This window comes from Lottia gigantea (genome assembly GCF_000327385.1).
Source record: "Lottia gigantea unplaced genomic scaffold LOTGIsca_196, whole genome shotgun sequence".
Taxonomy (NCBI): Eukaryota; Metazoa; Mollusca; class Gastropoda; family Lottiidae; genus Lottia; species Lottia gigantea.
The window spans coordinates 87980-114839 of record NW_008708384.1 but is presented as its reverse complement, the minus strand read 5'-3'; the positions used below and the strand labels follow the sequence as shown (position 1 = coordinate 114839).

The following is a 26860-nucleotide window of genomic DNA, read 5'->3' as shown; positions in this document are numbered from 1 at the left end:
TTAGTCTTCTTTCACATGCTTTATCTTGGACAGCCGCACTCAATGGTTGTTCTGGAAGATTGCCACTGCCCAAACATACCGAGCGAAGTTCCAACTCGCTTTCCATACTGTTCTTAGAAGACATGACAGTGTCGTTTGTTTGCCGGCTGTGTACATCTCGTGAGGTCGAAATGTCCGGACCTATGCTTAGATAGCTAACATCATCTCCATCTGAACTTAATGAAGTTTCAACGTGTTCACCTTTGGGTATGAACATAGGACGACGTGGTGTTGGTCTCTGATGATACACCTCAACCTGAACCGATTCTTCCTCTGGTAAATCAGGTTTTACTTCCGGTTCTGTGTTAGTATCAATATATTTTCTCTCTGTGTGATTTTTCTTACAATTAAAACAAGAAAACAACCTACAATTCCTCCAAAAGGTAGAACTTTGGTTGCGGTGAGGAACAGAATGCCTTGCTCCCATAGCTCAATTACACTAATTGTTTGGTTGTTCTTAAAAATCTTCTTGAAAGAGTCCTCTAAAGACTAGGTGCTTCTTTTCAATAAAAAAAATGTTGAAAACCAATTCCGCTCGAAAAGTGTCTTGCAACTTTCTTTATGTTAAAAAGAAATCCACCAATATAAGCGCTGTAACTAAACGTTATAACGTTGCAACGGTGACGTCACAATCAGTTGCATTATGTCTGCGCATCCAAATGAAATGAGTCCATTATTTCTTGGCAACCATCAAGATTGACTCAAAATAAGTTTAAATAATTTTTCATTGTTTATCCGCGGCGAACTTTCTAAGGTCATGTTTTTATTAAATAAAATGTTTTTTTTTCGCGTTAATAAAAAAAAGCCCATACATGCCAAAAATACAGGCTAAATGCGCCAACGTAATATTTTGGATATTATCCGTATTTTCTCTTTAAACCGCAAAATTTAGTCACCTTTTCTTACTGAAACATTCTTCATCAAAAATACCCCCTGAAAATTGTCTACTTCATTGAAAATAGACGCGAACTTAATAGACCTGGAAATTCGAAATTTTTTTCAATGTCATTTCAATCAATTCTTCCTACACGAGATGTCTACGTGTTACATATTTATTTGTAACACGTCAACATAAAAGGGGAAAATTTAAAAAAATAAATTGAAATTTAAATTTCTTTCAGGAAGATATTAACACAAATTGTCTGCAAATTAAAATCCAATCTATCCGGAGGCGAGAATGACATACAGATGTGTCCTATATTATCTTTCTATCTGAATAATACGTCTAGTTAAATTACCTTTCTATCTGTATAATACGTCTAGTTAAATTAACTTTCTATCTGTATAATACGCGTCTAGTTAAATTACCTTTATATCAGTATAATACGTCTAGTTAAATTACCTTTATATCTGTATAATGCGTCTAGTTAAATTACCTTTATATCTGTAAAATACGTCTAGTTAAATTAACTTTCTATCTGTATAATACGTCTAGTTAAATTACCTTTATATCAGTATAATACGTCTAGTTAAATTACCTTTATATCTGTATAATACACCTAGTTAAATTACCTTTATATCTGTATAATACACCTAGTTAAATTACCTTTCTGTCTGTATAATACGTCTAGTTAAATTACCTTTCTATGTGTATAATACGTCTAGTTAAATTACCTTTATATCTGTATAAGACGTCTAGTTAAATTACCTTTTGATCTGTATAATACGTCTAGTTAAATTACCTTTCTATCTGTATAATACGTCTAGTTAAATTACTTTAAATCTGCATAATAGTCTAGTTAAATTACCTTTATATCTGTAAAATACGTCTAGTTAAATTACCTTTATATCTGTATAATACGTCTAGTTAAATTACCTTTATATCTGTAAAATACGTCTAGTTAAATTACCTTTATATCTGTATAATACGTCTAGTTAAATTACCTTTATATCTGTATGATACGTCTAGTTAAATTACCTTTATATCTGTATAGTACGACAGTTTGACTATGAGCTGTAATCAGAAGTCAAGATATAAAGCCCGCTGAGTGATTCAAGTAGTCCCTTCACCAACAGATGTCTGAAACAGAAAATCTTGTGAAACCAATCATTATAAACTTCTTCAAACTCTAGAAAACCGCTCTAATGAGACTTATTCCCTTTTAAGACAATCTTAATAAGTAAGATTACAATATTTTTATTCTTTTCAGTTTTCTGATATCCTTCGTATTCATTTAAAACTGACCAATACTTTATTGCACTTAACACAATCTATTTAAGGAGATCATAAATATAATTCTATTTTAACAGGGTAAATATTTCAGGTTTTTGAAGTAAACTGTATATTATGTTTGCTGGTTCCTTTAATGAATGGATAACTTGGTCATCAGTTTTTACAAAATTATTGAAAATGAAAATTGATAAGGAAAGTCATAAAAGGCTATCCATATTTGGATCCAACATATTTTTGATACATGATGTAGTCTTTGTCTCGAGGTTTACCAGGACCATGGCAACCTCTATCAATATAAGCTTGGTAAATATCTCGAGCATGTTTACTAATTGGTGGTGGTTCTACACTATAACAACTATCAAGTTTAAAAGCACTGACTGCAAATCTACAAAAGATAAAAATTAAAGGGATAATATGCTACTGTTTTATATATTGCTGGGATTTGCAGTATTCCATGACAGGATCAAAGATTTGTCACTGATAAAACAGTTCAAAGATTTGTCACTGGTAGAACAGATCAAAGATGTGTCACTGATAAAACAGATCATCAAAGATTTATTACCAGTAGATCAAAGATTTAACACTGGTAGATTAGATCTTAGATTTTTTACTGGTAAAAAAAGATCAAAGATTTGTCAATGATAAAACAGATCAAAGATTTGTCACTGGAAGATCAAAGATTTGTCACCTAAAGATCAAAGTTTTGTCACTAGTAGAACAGATCAAAGAAATGTCAGTGATAAAACAGATCAAAGATTTGTCACTGGCAGATCAAAGATTTGTCACTGGCAGATCAAGATTTGTCACAGGCAGATCAAAGATTAGTCCTTACAGTTTCGATATGACATATTGCCAAGTAAATATAGATACTACTCAGTGCTCATTAGTAACAAATTAAAACTGCTCATTTTCCCATAAACAAATACAAATTTAATTTGTATTATACTTACAATTCAAGTGATGGTTTCAGTTGTTTTGATTTTTTATTTACATTGACTTTCTGAGTCTTGCTACTAGCTTGAGTGGTACTGTCAACTTTACCCAAGTCTACATATCTATAATAAATAAATAAAGGATCTTACATGAGTACTTATATTATTATTTGTTACCACATTTGATATTATATCCTAAAACAAATTACATAATTTTCATATTACAAAAGCATAAGTGAAAGATTCTATTTATCACACAACTCTCAATAAACGCATATTTTCCTTAGATTCCTTCCTCTTTTTCTATATAAGGCCTTCATTTTCAGGTTCACCTTTTTGCACCTTTCTTAAAAGAGATCTAAATAACACATTCATGTGATAACTGAATTGAGACTTTTTTTTTTAAATATTTCATGGCCTTTACCATGAACTTCAAAGACTTTTCTGTTGATCTGTTTACATGGTGCATGAATACATGTATAGTTATTAATCTGTGCTTTGATTTCATGTTTTTATAAACTTGTGTTATGAACCGAGTACAGTACTGTTGTGTGATAATAAATGATATGATCTGGACTATTTTAATATGAAACAACATAATTAAGTTTTGCTTTTAAGATTCCTTGCTTCTTTGTGGATGACTGTGCAGCTTCCTACACACAATACATTTAAAATAATATACCTCACCTTTGATATAAGTTTTGATCTCGTTTAGAAGGTTCTGATATATCATATTTATATACTGTTTTCATGGAAGGAAAGATGTCCTGAAAAACATATTTTCATAGTCTATTACCTTGGCTTTTAAAGAGGGTTTGCAGTGTGCAATGAGAGAAGCTTGATCACAGCACACTGTCTCACAGCAACCTGCATCAAAAAAAGGCTAAAAATTCTTGCTTGTCTTCCATGGAAGAAACATGCGCTAATTCTCCAAGCTAATGCAACATTCATAGAGAAGGGTTAACTGTTAAGAAGGTTGGAATTGGTTAGGTTAGGGTTAACTGTTAAGAAGGTTGGAATTGGTTAGAGAAGGGTTAACTGTTAAGAAGGTTGGAATTGGTTAGGTTAGGGTTAACTGTTAAGAAGGTTGGAATTGGTTAGGATAGGGTTAACTGTTAAGATGGTTGGCACAAACCTGTAGGGAGATATAGCTGGATTCCCCATCACTATGACATTCACTAGTAGAATCTGATAAACACATCTCTCCTTCTACATCACTATCATCACTACTACTAGTACTACCTTCTGATCCTACAGACATAGTGGAATCTTTACCACTTATATTAGGATTCTTACCACTACCAGTATAATCAACACTGAAATAGATCATAACATAATAGTATATAGTTTACCACTATTGTTAGGATTCTTACCACTACCACTATAATCAACACTGAAATAGATCATAACATAATAGTATATAGTTTACCACTATTGTTAGGATTCTTACCACTACCACTATAATCAACACTGAAATAGATCATAACATAACAGTATATTATTTACCACTATTAGGGATTTTACCACTACCACTAGTCAATACTGGAAAAGACCATTACATAATTCTATAATTTAGTGTTTTATATGCAATAGCAATGTTTACCACTAATATTAGGACCACCACCACTATAGTAGTTTATCAATCACTTGATAGCAATACCAGCTCTGATATCACACCATTACCATTAAAACCAACATTGCAATAATAATGGAACCGTAATATTAATATTATAGTCATACTATCACTTGATCACCAATATATACCAATAGCACCAGGAGAGTTATTAACCACTACCACTATAACAATTACTGGGATACATTGGTAATATCTTGTTAATTGTACTATTATTATACTGTCTATCACATGGTAGCAATCTTTACCACCACCACAATAACAAATACTGGGTTACAATGGTAACATAATATTGTTAATTGTACTATTATTATACTGTCTATCACGTGATAGCAATCTTTACCAGTAAGATATTTACCACTACCACAATAACAATTACTGGGATACAATGGTAATATAATCTTGTTAATTGTACTATTATTATACTGTCTATCACATGATAGCAATCTTTACCACTACCACAATAACAAATACTGGGATACAATGGTAACATAATCTTGGTAATTTTACTATTATCATACTGTCTATCACATGATAGCAATCTTTACCAGTAAGATATTTACCACTACCACAATAACAAATACTGGGATACAATGGTAATATAATCTTGTTAATTGTACTATTATTATACTGTCTATAACATGATAGCAATCTTTACCAGTAAGATATTTACCACTACCACAATAACAAATACTGGGATACAATGGTAATATAATCTTGTTAATTGTACTATTATTATACTGTCTATCACATGATAGCAATCTTTACCACTACCACAATAACAAATACTGGGATACAATATGGTAACATAATCTTGTTAATTATAACCTTTGACAAAAAAATGGTACTCAGTACAATTACTAAAATGTTTCTGAGATATGCAAATCAAAATGAACCATAGTGGCTCTGTGAATAAAATTCAAGCTGACTAAGCACCCTTAAAAGTACAATAAAAGAATCAAAGACTTTGAAACTTCAGACACTCTAATAATATCTGTTTAAATCACAGAAGAATTATAGACAGTAAAATCTTATTATTTCAGATTATTATAGCATTATTGAATGGATTCAAAGATTTTTTCCTGCCTTTGTACATTAATCAGGAACACTTTGGCTTCATTTGGCACCATTTCATTTGATGTGTTTGCTGTACTGTCAGAAAAACAGGACCAGTTTATACAAGTTTTTGATTTGAGTAACAATTTGTCTGCAGAAAGAGCTACATTGGACTGAAAATAGGAATGGTACATATAGAAGCCACAAGTGTTCCACCACATTTACAAAGGCTAGAAAAAATCTTTTGAGTTCCCTGAGAATAGAATTCTAAAGAATCATTGCTATGATCAGATGTGCCAGCCATTTCCAGCTGATGTTCTATAATAATCTGCTGAGGTTGTGGTATGTAAGATATAAAAATATATTAAAAAACAGTTCTGTTTAGACATGGCGGACATGCTATAACTGAATATATTTTTTATGGAAATTCAAGATAAAAAATAACTCATGAATTCAATATGGTTAAAAAATCATAAACTTTTATTTGTATATAAATTTGTTAAAAGTTTACCAGTTTTCAGCATTTTTGAACCATCATTTATTGTGAATTGTTTGATTTGGAAAATTTAACCTGACTTTTAGCCAAACTTTTCAGCAAAATATCAAATTGGGTCTTTAGTCTTAATATTCTATTTGCATTGATCCAATTACCCCTATTACAATGGTGGTACTGCTGCAAAAACCAGTACATGTCTTAGCTGATTGGTCCATTATCACAAACTACAGTTTGATAGGTGTATATAGAAGCTATAAGTGTCTCTCATAAATTATATCAAGCCTCTTTTGAATCCCAACTAGATACCTCTTAGAATGAACATAAAATTTACAGTAAGCTTAAATTCATTAGTGGACTTAAATGGTGTCATAACTATACAACAGAATCCCTCTATAATCTAATAAATCCATAAAACTAAGTAATAATTGAAAAATGCTTTTATGGATTCATCAGATAGAGGGTTTCTGTTATAATTATCACCAGGTTATTCCACTGATGAATATAATATACTCTTATTGGCCAAGTTCGAGAAATTCAATTTTAAGTGCATTCTAAGAGGTTGTATCTCTTTAAAATAATGTACTTGTTAGAACTACCGTTTTCAAAGTATAAAAATTTACATCAAACAAGTCTCCTCGGAAATAGAAGTTCATTTGTCTAGGTTTTAAAGTACAATAAACAATACATTGAATAAACAAGTCTACAGATTGCATGAACCTATTTATAATGGTTGTAAACAGGTTTTCTCATTTTCTTGTGTGTATCAGGAACATTGATAGCATCTTTTGCACCATGCCAATTTTCAATTTTCAGAAAATTAATTGTATTTGATGACATCACTTATCATGAATGGCCTTATGTGATAAGGGATGTTTTGCGAATAGTGACATCATAAAAACAATTATTGCAGGAACCACAGACATCTGATTGAAAATTGGAATGGTTTAAATTGGTGTTATCAGTGTCCCCAATACACATACAAAATTTAGAAAACCTCTTTATAATCCCTTTAAGAATCAAACTCTTACAAAAGCCATAAAGGTCCTTGTTTTCACTTATATTGTATTTTAAGGAATTTGGAATGTATAGGGTAGCCCCCATCTAAAAAAAAAAACAGAATCCATTAATAAATAAAGCAAACCTACAAAGTAAGTAAATTTCTTGAAAAGTTTGATGTATGCAAGGTTACCTTTAAAATTGTTAAACTTTACATTTATCAACAACATTGAAAAATGACATCACAATGTTTAATCTGATAGGATTTTATTTTTATTAATTTCACAGATTAAATTACCTAGTTTTTTGTCTAATACAATCAGATTCAGAGATGATCCAAAACATAAACAAGAGTGGACTGCGTTTGTTTATATTTCGATTTAGACAAGGATCTGCAATAAATATTAAAGATAGCAACACAGGCTATATCTTTTACTTCTCCACTAAATAAAAATCCTGATTAAAGCCACAAATAGACAAGATACGGTGTTCGGTGAGGAATTATCAGTATAAATGACAATAGAACAACTGGAGGTACAGGACTTGCGAGGTGCGGACACGATTCGTTTCTTGTAATTGGTACTGTATCAAAAATTCCATACTGCACTGGACAGCATACCTCCTCTATTTGCACTTTTACAACATGTTCCATAAGATTGGAAAAATGAAAATACAATGTTTTTGGAAATTGCATAAGAAATGGAAATGAAACAAATAAAAAAGAATAATTTTGACAATAATATAACTGTCTCAACAATCACCAATGTCTTATAATAATATAACAAAATATTGAGTCTAGATCATTTTTATAAAGAAATAAAGACATAATAATGTGATGCTGTGGGAATTGCAATAGGAAATAATTTTTAATGAAATGATTTTCCTTCGTCTGATATATTTCTTTTATGAACAAAAAATATGTTGTAAATTAGCAGCAGTGCATTAAAGGTTTTAAAGGAATAGTTTGGGTCTGGTGTTTTAAAGTGATAACGAAACAGTTGGCTTTTCGCAAAATTGTGCATAACGAAATTGGGTAGAATCTTTGGGTAATCTTCAAATAATCTTGTTTATAAAATAGAAAAGCATGATTATATATGGGGTAACTCATGAAATGAGAGTCTAAAACAAACCTTGAAGTCAAAGAAAGACTAGCAAGACTAAGGCTTCTCTTAAAGGTAGCATATCTGGAAAATAAAATTGAGCATGCAGAGAAAACAAAAGAGGAGAAAATCTAAAAATAGGCTATATTAAAAATGAGGGGAGAGGTTAGTTAAAGAATATTAAAGGGACATTCCGCTTTTTTTTGCTGAAATTTGTGAAAACTATACACCAATATCTAGAGAAATGTGTCCCTTAATGCTTCTGAAGGTATAAAAAACTAAGTCAAACTGCTTAATTAACAATTAGTACTCTGTTTTTACCTTACCTTTTCAAAACAAATTCAGTTTGATCAAGAAGATACATAGATATTAATAGCATATTTTAGAAATATTTTCAGGTAAAATTTATGTTTTTGATAATGAAAATGTTTTCCAATAAAATAGGAATGCCCCTTTAAGTTCAATAACAAAAAAAAATTTGATATAAGTTTGCTTCTAATTTGGTTAAGGAAGATGGGCCACACAATGCAGTTTGAAATTAGAAAAAAAACTTTTGTAATGTGATCTGTAACTTGACCATGTTACACTTCACACCTTTTCCATGTTAGCCCAAACTGCAAAAAGCGGAATAATATCTTCTTACAGCTACCACCATAGCACCAAGCAATATAAATGAACCCGTTAAAGGCCTGACAATATTATGACAAAATGTGCTTGATTACATCCAGATTGATGGTTTTAATTTTCTCAAATTCTGATTCTGATGACTTAGAATAAATACTACGGTATTTTCTCATTATTCTAGTCCATCAAGTGGTAAAATGATAATCAGGTACAGATCATTGCCAAAGAAAAGATATCCCTTTAAAAGCTAGTAGTGCTGGGTATAGCCAATCATGCCACGATATATCACAATAACGGGGCAATGGTATAGAAATTAACATATTATCTTCAAAGTTTCAATACTGGTATATATTAATTTATAACTTTATAACTGTGATATTTGGTAATTTAACATTATGTGACATGGTTATATCACAAAACTATGTGACTGGTAAAGCAGTGACTGGTAGAACAGTGACTGGTAGAGCAATGACTGGTAAAGCAGTGACTGGTAGAGCAATGTCTGGTAGAGCAATGACTGATAGAGCAGCTGCTACTGTTAAAAGGGTTAAGGTATAGGAAAAATATACCAAATTGTTATTGTGAAGGCTGCTTAATTACAATGAAAATCAGGACAATGATCATTTGGTGACACAAACACCAGATGTGATCAGTTAAAGGCATACTACCTCTTAAAATGGACATAAAATTCTCAAACTTGGTTAACAAGTGTATATATTTATCAGTTGGACTTACCAGGTGCCATGACTAAAGAATAGAATCTCTATAGCACATATAACACACTTCTAAACATGTTTCAAAATTACTTAAACTAATGAATCATTAGTTAATTTTATGGATTCAAGTCTACTGATGATCAACAAAGACCCATTTTGGCGAAGTTTATAAATTTCAATTTTTTCGTCATTCTTGAAGATAGCATATTACAATTAGATGCTAGATTTCATAGTTAATATTTTCTTGAATTCTGATGTTTCTAGAAATCAAAGACTTTTTGTCAGAAACTGTATAACAATAAGATGATGAATTGAAATAATTATTTTTTTTTTGGTGTACACCAACATTATGAATTTTGACATTAATGCGTATTTATTAAGACGTAAACTTATTTTTTCCTGAGTATTTCTTCATAGCAAATTAAAATTCTCTTATATAACAATCATAATTTAATTGTTTTCTTTTATTATGATATATGATAATAATTTTTTCTTCTGAGTTTTGACACCCTGCTGTTATCAATGAGGCATCCATCATCAATAGCATTAGAGTGTGTGTTTGATGATGTCACTAATCCCGAAAAGCATGTTTTCCAATTAGTGTCATCACCAAAAACTTAGTTTTAGTAGAATTGCAGGAACAAAAGACATCTAATTGAAAATTGGAATGGTACAAATTGATTCTATCAGTGTCCCCGATACGCATAAAAAATTTTGAAAACCTTTTTACAATCTCTTTAGTGATAACAAGCAGCAATTATAACAGAACAGTTGCATACAATGACAAAATGAATTGAAATGAATGGAGATTTACGTCTTACTTTTCTGTACCTAATAGGTTAATGAATACAAAGCACAAACTATTTATCCTAAAAGGTGACAGCCTAGAAAAAACAGATGCCAAATTACTGGCTATAATAAATCTTGAAGTAAATGTGCTAATATACATGTATAACACTCAGGAAATGTCTCCTTTAAAGTGATACTAGGTCTAAGAAATAACTTAAAATTTAAGAATTTTAAACTTGGCGAATAAGAGCCAGTAGATATACCTGGTGTCATCAATAACATAACAGGATCCTTAATATAATCTGATAAATCCAAAAAACTCAGTAATTATCCATAAATATGCAATTAACTATTGACAAACCCTTTTATTAATATCAAAATTAAGTTTTTTTCAATAATTACTAATTTTTATGAATTTTCCAGATTTTACAGGGAATTTGTTGTAACTTTATGATACCAGGTAAGTTCATTGATGAATATATACCCATATTGACCTTTTTAAGAAGTTAAATTTTATATTCATTCTAAGAGTAGTATCACTTTAAGTTTTCAATTATGTAAAGAAAAGATTTGAAAAAAAGTTATATTGACTTAAAACCAAATATAATTCAATTTTACTTTTTTAAGCTTCTGGATAATTCGATAAATTGACTAGAATAAATAGACTTGAATAATATTTATTTACTTGATGGTGATTGCTTTGATAGTTTTAGATTGAGAATGTGTTTTGACAGAATTGATGCAGAATTGTACAAACTTTTTTTTTAATACATTCTTTGAATCAAATACAATATTTGAGCCACGAGTTTGAAGCATTATATAAATACAATCTTTCTGGGATGTCACCTTTAAAGGTTGATTTCTATTTTTCTTTAATGTTGATTTTTTATTTGTTACGAATATGCACATTGATAATAATATGAACTTTTATTATTTTGTAGTATATTTTTGAATATAAAGGGATTATAAAGAGGTTTTATAAATTTTGTATGTGTATCGATGATTGCATCAATTTGCACCATTACAAATTACAATCAGACCTCTGTGGTTCCTGCAATTCTACTAAAAGTAAGTGTTTGATGACGTCACTAAATCATATTTTGCGATTAGTGACGTCATCAAATAGTAAGTTGTTGTGGAATTGTAGGAACAAATATGCTATCAGTGTTCTCATAACATTGAAAATGCAGAAAACCTCTTTACAATCCCTTTAAATTGAGCTGTGAATGTCTCCTTGCAATTACTACTTGACTGTATAACTTGTGAAATGATCTTGTCTTGTTTATGTTTTGAATGTGCATGGATGTGCAAAAAATATTCTTAAAAGTCTGTAGATTTATACTGTGGCTAATCATGAAAATATGGATATACAAACATATTAGTATTAGTATAAGAAATATAAAGAGTGATTAGAAGAAGAAAGCTACAAAAAATAATAGTAAGCTATAGGGAATTGTTAAAGCTAAAGAATTTATAAACTCACCCAAGATTGACTGAATCTGTTATATGTGTTGGTAAAACTCGAACAGTAAATGGACTCATTTCTTTAGTTCCAGTGCCTTTCTGCATGAAATTCCTGAAGAAAAGGTTAGATAAATTGACTGTAGAAATAATAACAAATATTTTTTTTTCATTGTAGAAATAATAACAAATATTTTGACTGTAGAAATAATAACAATTGTTTTGACTGTAGAAATAATAACAATTGTTATGATTGTAGAAATAATAACAAATATTTTGTTTTGACTGTAGTAGAAATAATAACAAATATTTTGTTTTGACTGTAGTAGAAATAATAACAAATATTTTGACTGTAGAAATAATAACAATTGTTATGATTGTAGAAATAATTACAAATATTTTGACTGTAGAAATAATAACAATTGTTATGACTGTAGAAATAATTACAAATATTTTGACTGTAGAAATAATAACACATAATTTGATTGAAGACTCTCTATAGGGGAACACAGTTGAAAATCCCATTCCATAGTATTGTTCAGTGTTCTAGAAGAGAGAACATGCCCTGCTTACAAGACATTCTCTACCATTATTTGAAATTAGTGAAATTACCTCATAGAATTAGATAACTTAAAACAAGTTAAATCTTCTAAAATTGTTAACGTCCATGGTTTATAATATTCATCAAATTCATTGACTCTTTCATCATCTAGACTAGTTTGACACACTGATAAACAATCTTTCTTCATCTCTATATAAAAATTAAAGTACATTAACAACAACAAATTTTCAATGCATTTAACATACAGCAATATAAGGTACCAAAATTTCATGTGAATTGCAATAATCACAAAGAGATAATTAAATATCAAAACAAAAGGTGGAATATGATGTTACTCTTAAACAGTGTACTGGATAATCTGGTACTGTTAAGCTAGCTTTAACTTTTCTTAATTATAAGGTAACAAGGTTAACCAAAATTCCACTTATGCCTGTTTGGAATATTAGACTTTCAGACAAGGTCATCAAGTTTGGCATGTCCCTTAAAAACGTGTATTTATTTTCGCAGAATTTATTACGAAATATAGCATATTAAAAGATCAGTCTTTGTTACCTTCATCAGCAGAGAAAGGCAAATGTTCAATCACACAATTATCCCACCATTGAGAATATCTGAAATTTTATATAATAAAACTATAATAAATAATACAAATAACCAAACATTTTACAAACTTCCAAAATACTTCACTTGAATGGTGCTGCTAATATAACCAAAATTCTCCTTAAAGGGATCGTAAGGAGGTTTTCTAAAAATTTTATGTGCATCAGGGACACTGATAGCATCCTGCAATTCTATCAAATCTAAGTGTTTGATGACGTTACTAAATGCGAAAAATACTTTAACACATAAGGACTTCATAAAATGCTTAGTTTTAGTGGAATTGCAGGAAACACAGATGTCTTATTGAAAATTGGAATGATGCAAATTGATGCTATCAGTGTTCCCGATAAATTAAGAAAATCTCTTTACAATCCCTTTAACAACACTAAATAACAAAAGAGATGGACATGGAAAATTTCAACTTTTTTTTCAACTTACAGTTTTCTACAGTTTCCCAATAATTTGGTACAGTTATTATTATGTAAATAGTAATCTGTTGTCAGTTCCCATATATTAGCTTTATCTTCTTGTGGTACAAATATACCCAGAAATAAATTGATAGCTTGTTGTTTTTCTAAATCTACAACCGAAATAAACCAATCAATAAGTTAGTAAATGTACTTTGTAATAGTACTTACATGATTGGTAAATACATACATTGTAATAGGACATCTATACTTGTGTCTTTTTAAACCTGGGTGGGGCTGCAGTGGCTCAGTGAGTTAGATGCTTGCTCGCTAACCTGAAGGTCCAGGGTTTAATCCCAGCATAGGTTAAGATAATACCTTCAGATTTTTCAACCCCTTTTCCCCCCTATCAGTGATGCAGGTAAGAGGGGCTGACATGAAAAAAGCTTCTAGTATGGATGGGACAATAAACTGAGTTCCCTTGTTCTACAGGCTGTGCATGTTAAAGATCAGTTGAGAATCGAAAAAGTGCACACTAATGCTGCAGTCCTGACAAAATTTCCCTCGATGTACCTTGCATGGCTGCCCGTCTTCATTAGCACACATGGTGCAGAAAAAATAAGACGTAAACTCCATAAATTTCATATTCATTTTCAATGCATTGCGTATCTATTTGAAAGGCCTCCTGTGCTTATTCATGTTGTCTTGTGTGCTTTTCTGTCTTTTGATTGTCTTACCTCTGTACCTACTTTAAATGCTTCTTGTGTGTCTCAAATGCCCTGTATGCAAAAATTGCTTCAAATTATAGCACTGTTTGAAATCCAATTTTGTTTTGTCAAGTCAGTTCGTCATACCAAATTTTACTATTTACTATTAGTATTTTTATAGCAGCCTACCTGAGAATGCGTTACTATAATATCTGGACAATGTTTGCATGATATCTCTAGAATGTTCTGTCCAGGGTGCTATTTTACGATAACCTTTAATACGATGAACTAGCTGAGAGCCACCATATTGTAATGCTACCGTATCACCATGATCTTCATATAACATTTCTAACATTCTGTAATACGAGGGAAATAACTCTGAATAACAGGAAGTTGACTAATGCATGGTGGTGATCGATTGGAGAGTTTTAAACAGGTTCCGTCTGTTTCAATTCTGGCCTCAACCAAACGGTACAGAACCAGATTATTTTGCATTCAAAATTTTCTTTACTATTCCTTTCTCCACCATTTTGAATTCTGTCTGCGCTTACTATCGTTTCAGCATAATGTGGAACATGTTATGAACTCTGTTCCAACTTGTTTTATTGAATGTCCTGTTGATTCGATAAACCCCATTCTATTTGAACATCATATTTCCCAGCTAAACGATCATTCTTTTAAGGAAGTCTAGATGATATTTCTATCATTGGCTCTTACAATGCTCTTACTGATTTTTAATCAAGCCTTAGCTTACCTTACACAATCTGTATCAAAATCTAATTCTGTTTCTTCTATTACTCCTAAACAGTATAACTAGAAAATAAAACACATGTTCATACTATTAAATAGTACATGTTGTCATGGTTACTACTTTGTGTTTTTTTCTGTTAAGCTTTGCATAATTTGACAGCTTTGAGTGATTGTGAGATCGTTTGATTGGTTCAGATAATAGTATAGTATACAAAAAAGTCAATCATAAATTTCAAAGAAAAAACATAATGTTCCGACTGTCAAGTATCAGTTGTTCATCAATGACAGAACTTTGGTTCAAATGAAGCGTATAGATCACCACTCTACCTACAACCAAAATTTGTCAAAAATCTACGCAATCAAAATGCAACAAAGGAGACAGCAATTTTCTGCAATATATCACAATATGCATGGCACCACAAGGCAATGTCAGCTTCAATTGTGCTACAGAGAATGAGAGATCTGCATGGATTCCTGAAAATTCAGTCTGAGTTTTACCTGATAAGCTAAAGCACATTTTCCAACAGCAAATTGTGCAGTATTAGTTCTATCTAAACAATCTACACAGTTAGTTCTTACTGTTCCATTCTGTCTACATCCATTTATAGTCCATTTATTATTTAAACTCTTTAATCTAAAAAATATATCATAACTGATATAGCAGAAGTTAAAGGTGGTACTAGTTCTCCACCATTTTGAATTCCGTTGGCACCTACTTTGTTTTTTTCGGCATACATACAACGCGTTATGAACTTTTTTTTCTTTTATTGAACATTCTGTTGATCCTATAAATCCCAAACACGGACTCCTTACTATAGTATCTGCTGTTTCCGTAGTATGGATAGTCTAAGTCTGTATTAGTGGCCAAGTTTTGTGGTGGCTGCTCGATGCTTAGCAAATTAACAGCTGTTGTGCACCATTGACTGACTGACTGAGTCATTTGGCTCAGGTTTAAAAGCCTTAATCCTTAAGGATAGCTTCCAAAGAAATAGTCTTCAGGTTGAGAATTTAACATGGCACTAAGACCTTAATGATTTAGACTACAGTTTTCTGGCTAAAATTTTCATGCTTTCGACTGTTATAGTCAAAACAGACCCACAATTTTACCAAAGGTCATAACTTGTATGAGCTAAAATTTGTATCAAGAGATATTGATTGATTTTAACAAAACATTCTGTAATGTTAATTTCTATCTTTAAATCAAAAATATTCTAGAGTTAGCTACCTTTCATCATGTTTGATACTACCATTACAACCTGGTGGTAAGTGGAGGTAGAATCCTGTTTGTTTTATACAATATTTAGCTATTTTAGCTAATCTGACTAGAACATCACCATTTTTCCTGAAATAAAAATCCAGATGCAATCTGCAAAGAATCTGTGTCTGTATTAATAGATGATTGTCTTTTAAGATGTCATATTTTTGCTTTTTACTACCCCAACATGTGTTGGCAACAGAATATGAGCTTCAGTTTACTAACTTTTACTTTTGTGTCAGCAGCAAGAGATAAGCTTGAGTTTACTAACCTTTTACTGAATGTGTCAGCAGCAAGAGATAAGATTGAGTTTACTAACCTTTTACCAACATGTCAGCAGCAAGAGATGAGCTTGAGTTTACTAACCTTTACTAACACGTGTCAGCAGCAAGAGATAAGGTTCAGTTTACTAACCTTTTACTAACATGTGTCAGCAGAAAGAGATAAGCTTCAGTTTACTAACCTTTTACTAACATGTGTCAGCAGAAAGAGATAAGCTTCAGTTTACTAACCTTTTACTAACATGTGTCAGCAGAAAGAGATAAGCTTCAGTTTACTAACCTTTTACTAACATGTGTCAGCAGAAAGAGATAAGCTTCAGTTTGCTTACCTTGTACTAACATGTGCCTGCATCAGAGGATGAATTTCATTTTACTAACCTTTTACTAACATGGGCCATATCAAATCCTATATATTGTAAAGCATGTTGTGGTGGTAGAAACTGATTTAAATATTTGATTGTTTCCATTAATTCTTCCTTCAATATACTTTCATGTGCTCTTTTTTCTCTTCTCTGTAATAGAAATCAAACTATATTATATTATATGATTGTAGAGATTAATGTCCTACTGATCTGCATCTGATTTGGCTAATTGCAGTCTGCAATGGAACTCAACACCATTAGCCTTTCGTTTTTTTTTTGAGAGATCTTTCAACACATTCTGAGGCACACTTAGACTAGACGCTTTTCCACTTCAGCTCCTTTTACAGGCATCACTGAAATGGGTTGCATTTATTTTTAAACAGTTGTCTTATATTCTTACCTTGACTAGATTTAGGACTATAATTGGGGCTCCATATCTCTTCAATAAACCATTAAAATGTAAACCAGCGACTTCAGCATATGGATCTCGTTTATCCACTGTAAGAATAAATAACATTTTGTTTAACATTATCATGCTTTCGGGAAGGTAAGGTCAAGGTAAGGCAGCTATGTCAAGCCATCTTAATTCCAATTAAGGCAATTTTGCAATCAACTAAATTGGTCCAAGATCTATTTGATGATAATGTCAGGCATTTTAAAGATTGTGTTAAACCTAGTAGGAGACAGTGTCAAGTAATGGTAAATAAATGTTGCAAAGTCAAAGCCAATTAGAGTAATATCTTAATTAATATAAAGCCTATTAGTTAATGTCAAGCTTCAGATTTTTGGAAAAATTCGACCTAATTAATGATAATGTCAAGAATAATTAGGGCAATGTCAAACCTAATTAATGATAATGTCAAGAATAATTAGGGCTATGTCAAACCTGATTAAAGATAATGTCAAGAATAATTAGGGCAATGTCAAGCCTTATTAAAGATAATGTAAGAATAATTAGGGCAATGTCAAACCTTATTAAAGGTAATGTCAAGCATATTTATAAGTAATGTCAAGCCTTATTACAGGGGTATTCTATGATAAACTAGAAATGAATTACTTACTCAAAATTGCTGGTTTAGGTACCATCTTGACAACATCTTGTGACCAACTTAAAGGTACTGATCCACGTACTTGAGTAAAGGATGAAATACAACCTTTATCAAGAAATGTTCTTGATCCATCATGTACAATCTGTTCTGTTTCTATTTCATTTGCTACAGCTCCCTGAAATAATAAACAGGTTCAAGTAAGCCACATTTCCAAACTAGCTGTCCTGACGAGGGATGTATAAATCTACACTAAAAACATGTGTCTGCAGCATGATATAGATCTTGATCTTAGATCAGATGATAGATCCTTTAGCAACCTTTAGAAGTGTTTTAAAGGGATTGTCAAGAAGTTTTCTTGCCTTTTTATGTGTATTTGGGACACCTTAATTAAACCCTTTCAACCCTAGCGGCTGGTATACCAGCCACACACTAACGTAATATATACCCGAGCAGCTGGTATACAATGTTAACGTCATACGCTTTTACTTTTATCACTTGGAGTTCAGGGTATATGATGTTATATTTTATTTACACTCAGGGTTCAAAGGGATAACTTCTATTTGGGACATTCCAATTCTTCGTCCGATGACTGTAGTTCCTGCAATTCCAGAAAGAGTTAACCGGAAATGATGCAGGTAAAACCTCTTTACAATCCCTTTAAGTGTTGTGGATGCAAATACAAAGGCTTAGAAAGTTTCAATACAAACTGCCTTGTGTAATAATTTTGCAAACAAACATCTAGATCTACATTTTAATCCTACCTTGCAGTTTGACCCTCTTTTTAAAAATCTGGTTCCAGCATATTGATTAGATCGTCTTCCTATTAATGTTATATAGATAGGTTTACCATAAACATCTAGTTCTTAACAACTGTTCAGGAAAGAAGATTAATTAAAATATTATATACTATACTATATTGGATTGTCCAATTAAAAACAGGTCAGACCGATCTCACTGAGATTTGAGAGAATAGTTCTAAAATTCGGCAAACATCATGGGCATACTACGTCTTAGAATGAACATAAAATTTAAGAATTTAAACTTAATAAGAGCATATATTCATCAGTAGATATATACATTTTAATTTTGAAAATGCTGGAAATTTTATTTTCTAAATAAACTACAGTGTTAATAAGGTTTTGAAAATGCTGTAATTCCACTGAGGTTTTGTAAAAGTGAGAGTTTTAAAGGCTAGAAAGTTCACCAAGGTTTTAAGATTTTGCTTATTTTACGTTTTTTAAAAGCTAAAAACCGAGGTTTTGAAGAAGTATCAATAAAATATTCTGAGGTTTAGCAGATTCTACAAAAAGTCAGTATGAAATTTGAAGATATCAAAAAAAGCTTATTCTGTGAAGATATTATTCAAAAGGATACTGCATTGTCCAATGAAACCATGAGTTATAAATAACACCCAATCAGTATGAACCACATCCCAGTATCCTTTCAACAAATGACGATTCCACACAAACTTCCATGATGGCTGTCCTCTGACACCAATAACTAAATAAAAAAAAAATAAAAAACATTTTAATTATAACATCTCATTATAGACTTTTTTTTTAAAAGTATGCAATTGCATATGAAACAATTTCCTGAAATAGTTTGACCAATCGTACATTAGTCTCAAAAAAGTGAATTTTTTTAGATAAGCCAATCAGTAATAGTGTTCTCAGCTCACCATTGAAATTTGAGTCAGATAATGCAACTTGTCTTTTCTTGAGACTTTGTCATAATAGAAAAGACATCTATGAGGAAAAGAAATTCCTAGTTTGAGCTATTTGTGAAGGAATTATGCAATTTTCATATATTTCTAGTACTTCTGAAGACTATTTACATATATATAAAATTAAACACCCCAAAATAGTCAATCGGTCCCTTTCATTATAGTAGAAATGTTGCAATATGTAACTAAAATCAAAATTTAGCTACAGTTGGTACTTATTTTCATTAGTTCTAGTTTCAAAGTCTTTGGAACATTGACAATGAAGAAATGACAGGCAAACAGAATGGTGTTAAAGAGTCCTGTTCTTGTCTCCTGTCAGACAGTGTGATTCTTTTTCGATGGATAACAGTGTATTTCCTAATTTGTTTTTAGAGCAGACGCCTTCTGTAAACAGGCAACAAATACCCGGTATTCATGCATATTGTGTAGGCAAATAAAAATAACCTTCATATATTAGCACTCTCTTACTCTTATATCATTGTATGGCAGAAATCATTTGAAAGGTTTCCATGGAAACAAAAAATCTTCTTATTAGAAAATGTCTTCTCTTAGTGGTTTGAACACAATGACTGTGTCTATTTCTTTCTTCATTTTAATTTCAGTATCATATTTCAAATGTATTGTTTAGAGTTCTCTTTCACACAATGACATTATCATTTAATTTTTATACAAATATAAATAACACTGTTAAAAGTACATTAAGGTTTATCTAGTCTAAGAAACGATAACATTTTTAGCTAAGCTAATCAGTTAAAATGTTCAAAGATCAGCGTCAAAATTTGAGCCTTCAAATCGATGTTTTTCCAGAATTATCCACAATTGAATGTTAAAATGACGACTCGTCAATTTAAGATACCGGTACTCTGTGATATATAGAAAAAACATGTAGAGGAATAGTGAGTAAAATTCCTAGTTTGAAGTATTTTTAAAGGAATCGTGCGATTTTCATACATTTCTAATACTTCTGAAGACTATTTATATATATTGAAGATTAAAATCAAACCCCCATAATGGCCCACCTGTCCCTTGATGACTTTTCTAATATTGTCTTTGAATGGCATTTAGCAATTGTGAGTACGATATATAGACACAGCTTTATGGAACAACAATCACTGGTTAAAGTTTTATGCAACGTTTCGACGTGTTTCCCCCGTCGTCCTCAGGCACATGTGCAGACTGGTGTGACAGGACTATAAGCAAACAATCTTGCTGACCACCTTGTCTCCATAGAGTGATTTTAGATTTTGTTATAAACACATATGAGACATTTCCTTGATTGAACTCAAACTTGAATTTTACTCATCAATATTAGAAAATATATAGACACATCTTAAAGACACTGGTTAAAGTTTTATGCAACGTTTCGACGTGTTTCTCCCGTCGTCCTGACGGAGGAAACACGTCGAAACATTGCATAAAACTTTAACCAGTGATTGTTGTTCCATAAAACTGGAAATGAACTAGGTTGTGGTCAAACATGAGGAAAACTAACACCAACTAATAGCCAATTTTTAGTCACAGTAGCAGTGCAGTAAGAACGCCTTTCCAGTGGGACGTGGCCATATCCAAGGGCTCCTAGGTTTAACTCCCACATATATCACGATGATATCTGATATTTTCAACCCCTTTTCTGTTGATGATACAGGTCTACGAAATTGACATGGAAAAACTGTCTAATTGTTTAGCAGGGACAATAAACAGAAGACCTACACAATACACAATGCAATGACTAAACCACTATAAGGACCTTTAAATCATCTTTGTATTCCAGTTGAGCCGACTGTAAATGGCTAGGGTACAGATAATTCAGATACAATCAATGCCAAGTGGTTTGGTTATGAACCAATGACTTTTTGACCTTTCTTGATCGGTCTCTCATTCTGCTGGAAATTCTCTACTAATTTAGATGAATTAATTATGAACATGTGAGACAAACTGGTATTTTTCCAAGTCATTAGAACACCTCTACTTTCTATTCATTTAAGTATTTTCATTTTCATTAATGAAAATAAAGGAACCCATCTTTAAAGAATTGTTTCAACATAGATATAAAAACATAGAAGATTATATAAGGGAAACAATATTTGTCTCTATGACACGCTGTTTAAAATGACCTATCTAAAAACCATAAATGATAAATGTTTGATATATATGTCTTTCTTATAACATATTAAATCTTCTAGAGAAATCAATAATCATTTGAGCAGACATCACGATATCATTTTACCTGTTTACTTCAACATTACCACACAATCAAGTATTGCCAACAGTATATTGGAACTAAAAATTCTCAGAATTTTCAAAATGAGGTGAGCAAATTTGTTTTTTGTTGGAAAATTGTCTTTTTTCAAAGTTGGTTTTTTATATACCTAAACTTTGCACTTTGTACTTATATTGATCTATTGGTTCTATGGTCAAATCTAATCAATTTTGATGCAACTGGATACATTAACATATATTGGAACAAATAGTCTCAGAATTTCCAAAATGAGGTGAGCAAATTCTTTGGGTTTTTTTCTTAGGTGTAAAGGCTTTTTTTCCCATGTCGGAAAAAATATACCTTAATAAATGGGGATTTTCCACACCTCCAAAAATGCGTTTTTTCTAACATTATATCAAATTACCTTACAACGACTGTAGTCACAGAAACTTTTGTTTTGTTAGCATCATGTGACTCTGTGACCTTTGAACTTTTGGATGCACCACAGTTTTAAATGGTGGGTGTGAGATCAGTTTCTATGGTGGAACCGAAGACGTTACATAAATGGTGTAGGGAGAAAATAATGGTATGACTAAACTACAAAAATATTCATCTTTCCAAATATATTGCAGATCCAAGGTATCTAAAACCTGACTACCTGCGTAGATGCGGAAAATCCTCATTTTACAGGGCCTATTTCATCTGTCTCTACACTATCTAGACACCTGTATAAATAGCTATCATAGGGTAGAATAGAGACAGATGTCTCGGTCTAAGTAACAACATGTTTCAGGTTCTGTTTCAATATTTCTATATTGCTCTACAATTGATGTATTGAGCACTTTTTTAATGATAAGATTTCTTTGTTATTATCTCAAAACATAAATTGACCCCCTTTGGGAACCCTGAAAAGAATACAATATAAAAGAGGTTATCTGGCCTACTTATTTGCATTGGGAACACTTACAGCTTTCATTTGCTTGATTCCTATTGCATCATCAATAGTTTCTTGCCTGAAAATCATTAATAGATTTCATAGAAAAGACCTTATAAGGCTTGATGGTTTATCCAATGACATCTGACCGGAAACCAGAATGATGCAAATAAGCTTACACTTACATAAATGTAAGTATTACCGAAATAAATAAAAGGGCCAGGAAACCCCTTTTTAAACAGTATTCAATTGACAGCTAGAAACACTTATATGAGATAAATACATTACCAGTATCTATGCTGTGCACCATCATGATGCTGTGAACCGCTATTATGCTGTGAACCGTTATTATGTTGTGAACCACTATTAGAAGTATTTGGTATATGAGCTGGTATCATGTTATACTGCAGTGTATTAGTTAAATCATAACTATAACTGAAATATACAATATAAACCAATTAGTAAGACATTTCACAGCATACCGGTAAACAATAACAAGGTGAAAATTACATATTAGAATGTACCTGAACCGCAAGCCAAAATTTAACAGAATTAATGAAGCATACACAATAGAATTCAATTGGAATATCCCTGAATCTTTTTTTTTTTTTGATGGAACAAAGAAAACAATATAATTTGAAAACAACTGTCATTTTAACAACCCCTTCATAATAGAAATACTGTAGGACTGAATTCATACAACAATTACTCCTACTCAAATTCTATGAGTTTTTTGTGTGTTTTGTAATTTACAAAACAAACTGTACGTTGAAGTGTGCTGATTGGTTGATTTGAAAGTCATGAAACATATTTGAATGTGATGGAATAATGAAGGCTGTAATGACTTACCTGAAGTAAAAGTCACTGGACAGATCCATAGTTTGAAATATTTTGACATATCGACTCTCCAATGGATGGAAATAACGTACTGCATCATTTGGTATATATACCATACTAGTATCCTCTATTTTATATATAGCATGAGGTCCAATTAACTGTTTACAACTACGCTTAGTTATTAGAACTACATAATAACCTTCTAGGAACCTAACAAAACCTGAAATAAATATAACCTAACCTAGAATAATATAACACTCATTAGCAACCTAACCTAGAATAATATAACACTGATTAGCAACCTAACCTAGAATAATATAACACTGATATAAAACAACTTAAACTTCAAATAATTTTTCAAAAAATAAAAATTTACACCAAAACCTAAAACATAAATGTACATCACAGTGTTTTACCTTTGAAGGGACCGTTGTGCCATTTTTTCTTACATTGGTCTCAGAAACATGAATTTTTTAACCGTGCCAATCAGTAATAGTTTTCACAGCTCATTGTCAAAATTTGAGCCTTCAAATCCATGTGTGTCCAGAATTATCCGCATTAGAAAGTTAAAAAGACAAGTTTCGTACATGTCTAGTACTTCTGAAGACTATTTAGCCTATATATATTCAAGACTTAAATCCAACACCAAAAATGGCGCAACTGTCCCTTATCTAAAAACCTAAAAAGACATACTTAGAAGTAAAAGTGATCACAGTATAATATTATGCCTTAATAAAAAAAAAGTACTTCATAACATTTAAGATAGTAAAAAGGATTTGTATTCTGTTTCTTTCTCAAGGAATACTTACCAAATATACCATAAGCTGATAAAGTTTGTCTTATACCAGTTCCCTTTCCTTTAGTTCTATTACCATGATCTAGTGTAGTTAATACATTGATAACTTCATCTCTATCATATTCAATCTAGAAATATATCAAATTCAATATATATGAGTAATGGGACACCTCGTTAGGGCTTGTCATTTGGTCACCTATTGCCAAGCCATTATTGTTTGCATTGGTGCAAATTTGTATTTGTCATTGATTAATTTATTTTAAATATCTATTGTCACGCATGGACATTGTTTACTTTTTGATCTACAACTATCATGAATCATGAACGCAAAAACTTTCAAGGATATATTTCCAATTTACTAGTAATTCTAGATGTAATCAACAAAAAACAAGATGCATTAATATTGTGAATTGTAAAGTTCATCACTTATTGGTTAGTTGTTACAGTCCTAGTTGAAACATAATAACAGTACCAGTAGGCTATGTTACAATCTACTTTCTCATTTTCAACACTGATTGTTTCAATCAAACTTTAAAGCAATGAAGGAATAGGTCAACAGAAGCGAGTTGGATCATCGTCTGCTAGGCAATTTGGTGCTGTAGGTTTAAAAACTCCTCAAAGTAAGAAAAAGTCTGATGCCATAACCAGTGCTTCTATGAGTCAGTCGGACATCTGTTTTCAATGTTTACCTTATCATCTTGAATATGAAGTTCTCTGGGTTCTGTTCTATCAATCTTTAAAACACGAAATCTAGTTTCTGTCACGTTAGACCCAACAATATAAAACCGCTGAAATAAAAAAAAGACCAATCATGAATTATTTATCAATCTAATTAAATGACAAAGACAAAAATAAAACAAAAAGCAAATTATTTTAAAAACACCAATCTCCAGGGTTCATGCCCACGAAGTCACCGCTTGGGTCTTAATTAACCATGTAGAAACCAAAAACGGTGACATCCTGGGAATTTTGTCAAAAAAAATGGATTTTGAGAACAATAGGATTACTGGGTGTACACTGAAGCCAATGTAATCGGGTTATTGCCAATTAACAATATTCTTCAACTAATTCATTTATTTACAACATTTACTATTTCAGTTTTAACAAATATGATACAGAATCTGCAAACTCGTATACATTCAGTACGTTATTTCTATACTGTTCTATGTTATTGCTATGTCTTGATTAAAGTGTCTTGTATTTTCATTTTTTTGGGAGGTTGCTGCTGACCAACTGCATACTGCACCGTCCTTATTTCCATGGCATCTTGCTCTTCTTTCAAGAAATTAATAATTTCGAATATGTTGGGGTGGGCTTTTTTTCTTTACACGGCTATGCCAGCCTTCTAAGTTGTTGTTACTTCTTGAGGTGTCAGAACCGTAATGGTTCCATTCATGTAATCCATAAACACTGTCCAACCATTGACTTGTAACGTAGTCTGTAAGTTCTACTAATCTGGGGTCGTCTGGCATATCACCCATGACATCGATAAAAACATCCCCCACCATCGTATGGAACCATTGGTAATACCAAAGATGCCAAACAATGAGTGACACTGATAATTAGTCATTTTAATATTAAATAGTGAACAATTGTCATGAATTTATGTCACCGTTAATGAGCTCTTAACACCTTTAATCCCGTAGCGGCATAACTGTAAATCATCAAGGAAAATTAAACGGTGACTTCATGGGAATTTGTAATTTTCTAGCAGTGACTTCGTGGGAAGACACCATCTCCAGAGCAGTAGGCTATGATATTGATAAGGTGAACAGTTACTTTTGTCTGCTTGTTAGGTGATCAGGTATCCTAACCTTAGGCCTACTTCAGGACTGACTTCTTGGCCTGTTTTTGTCAGTTTTTTTTTCATTTTCCCAGAAAGTTTGAACAATATACGATTTTGTATTCACCATATGCCTACGTAAAATTCAGCTCCCTTTTGTTTTACTGATTTGTTAATTGAGTTAAAATTGTCGTCTGCTAGGCAGTAAGGTATCACACTATAAATTTGAATACTATGAAAAAATTCTATTAGCAAATGTTAGTGTTTTGGAGATTAAACAATATGTTCCCTTTTCCATTTAAGAAGTTTTGTAAGAAGTTTTCGGACTAACAACAATGACACGAACCATCCCGTCTTGTTATTGTTTTTAAAACGATACGTCTCAGATAGTTAAAATAACGAAATTTGGCAAATTATACTTACCATTTTAGACTCATACAGAATAATCTTCTGCAGGGATGATATAATAGGAACTTCCATAGTTGATAGAATTCAATCATAGGAAATAACCAAGAAAATCACAAATAAATTTGAGATTATATTTCTCTACCTTTCCGACTGGAAAATCACTAAAATTTAAAATAGTTACTGGATAAACG

The 26860-nt window shown here is 31.5% G+C and overlaps 1 protein-coding gene across 1 annotated transcript; it reads right to left on the bottom strand.

Moving 5' to 3' along the window:
• Window positions 1-2419: 2419 nt before the first annotated feature.
• On the bottom strand, window positions 2420-26741 carry LOTGIDRAFT_143268 (hypothetical protein; the record flags this gene model as incomplete). Its single annotated transcript, XM_009053022.1, has 23 exons — window positions 2420-2597; window positions 3163-3212; window positions 3249-3267; window positions 3832-3911; window positions 4280-4442; window positions 12038-12130; window positions 12628-12766; window positions 13130-13188; window positions 13616-13757; window positions 14481-14647; window positions 15046-15104; window positions 15540-15675; window positions 16267-16383; window positions 16956-17089; window positions 17340-17437; window positions 18001-18163; window positions 18750-18850; window positions 19363-19488; window positions 23171-23280; window positions 23695-23902; window positions 24492-24606; window positions 25168-25266; window positions 26685-26741. The coding sequence occupies 23 exons, from the start codon at window positions 26739-26741 to the stop codon at window positions 2420-2422; spliced, it is 2613 nt and encodes an 870-aa protein (XP_009051270.1).
• Window positions 26742-26860: the final 119 nt, after the last annotated feature.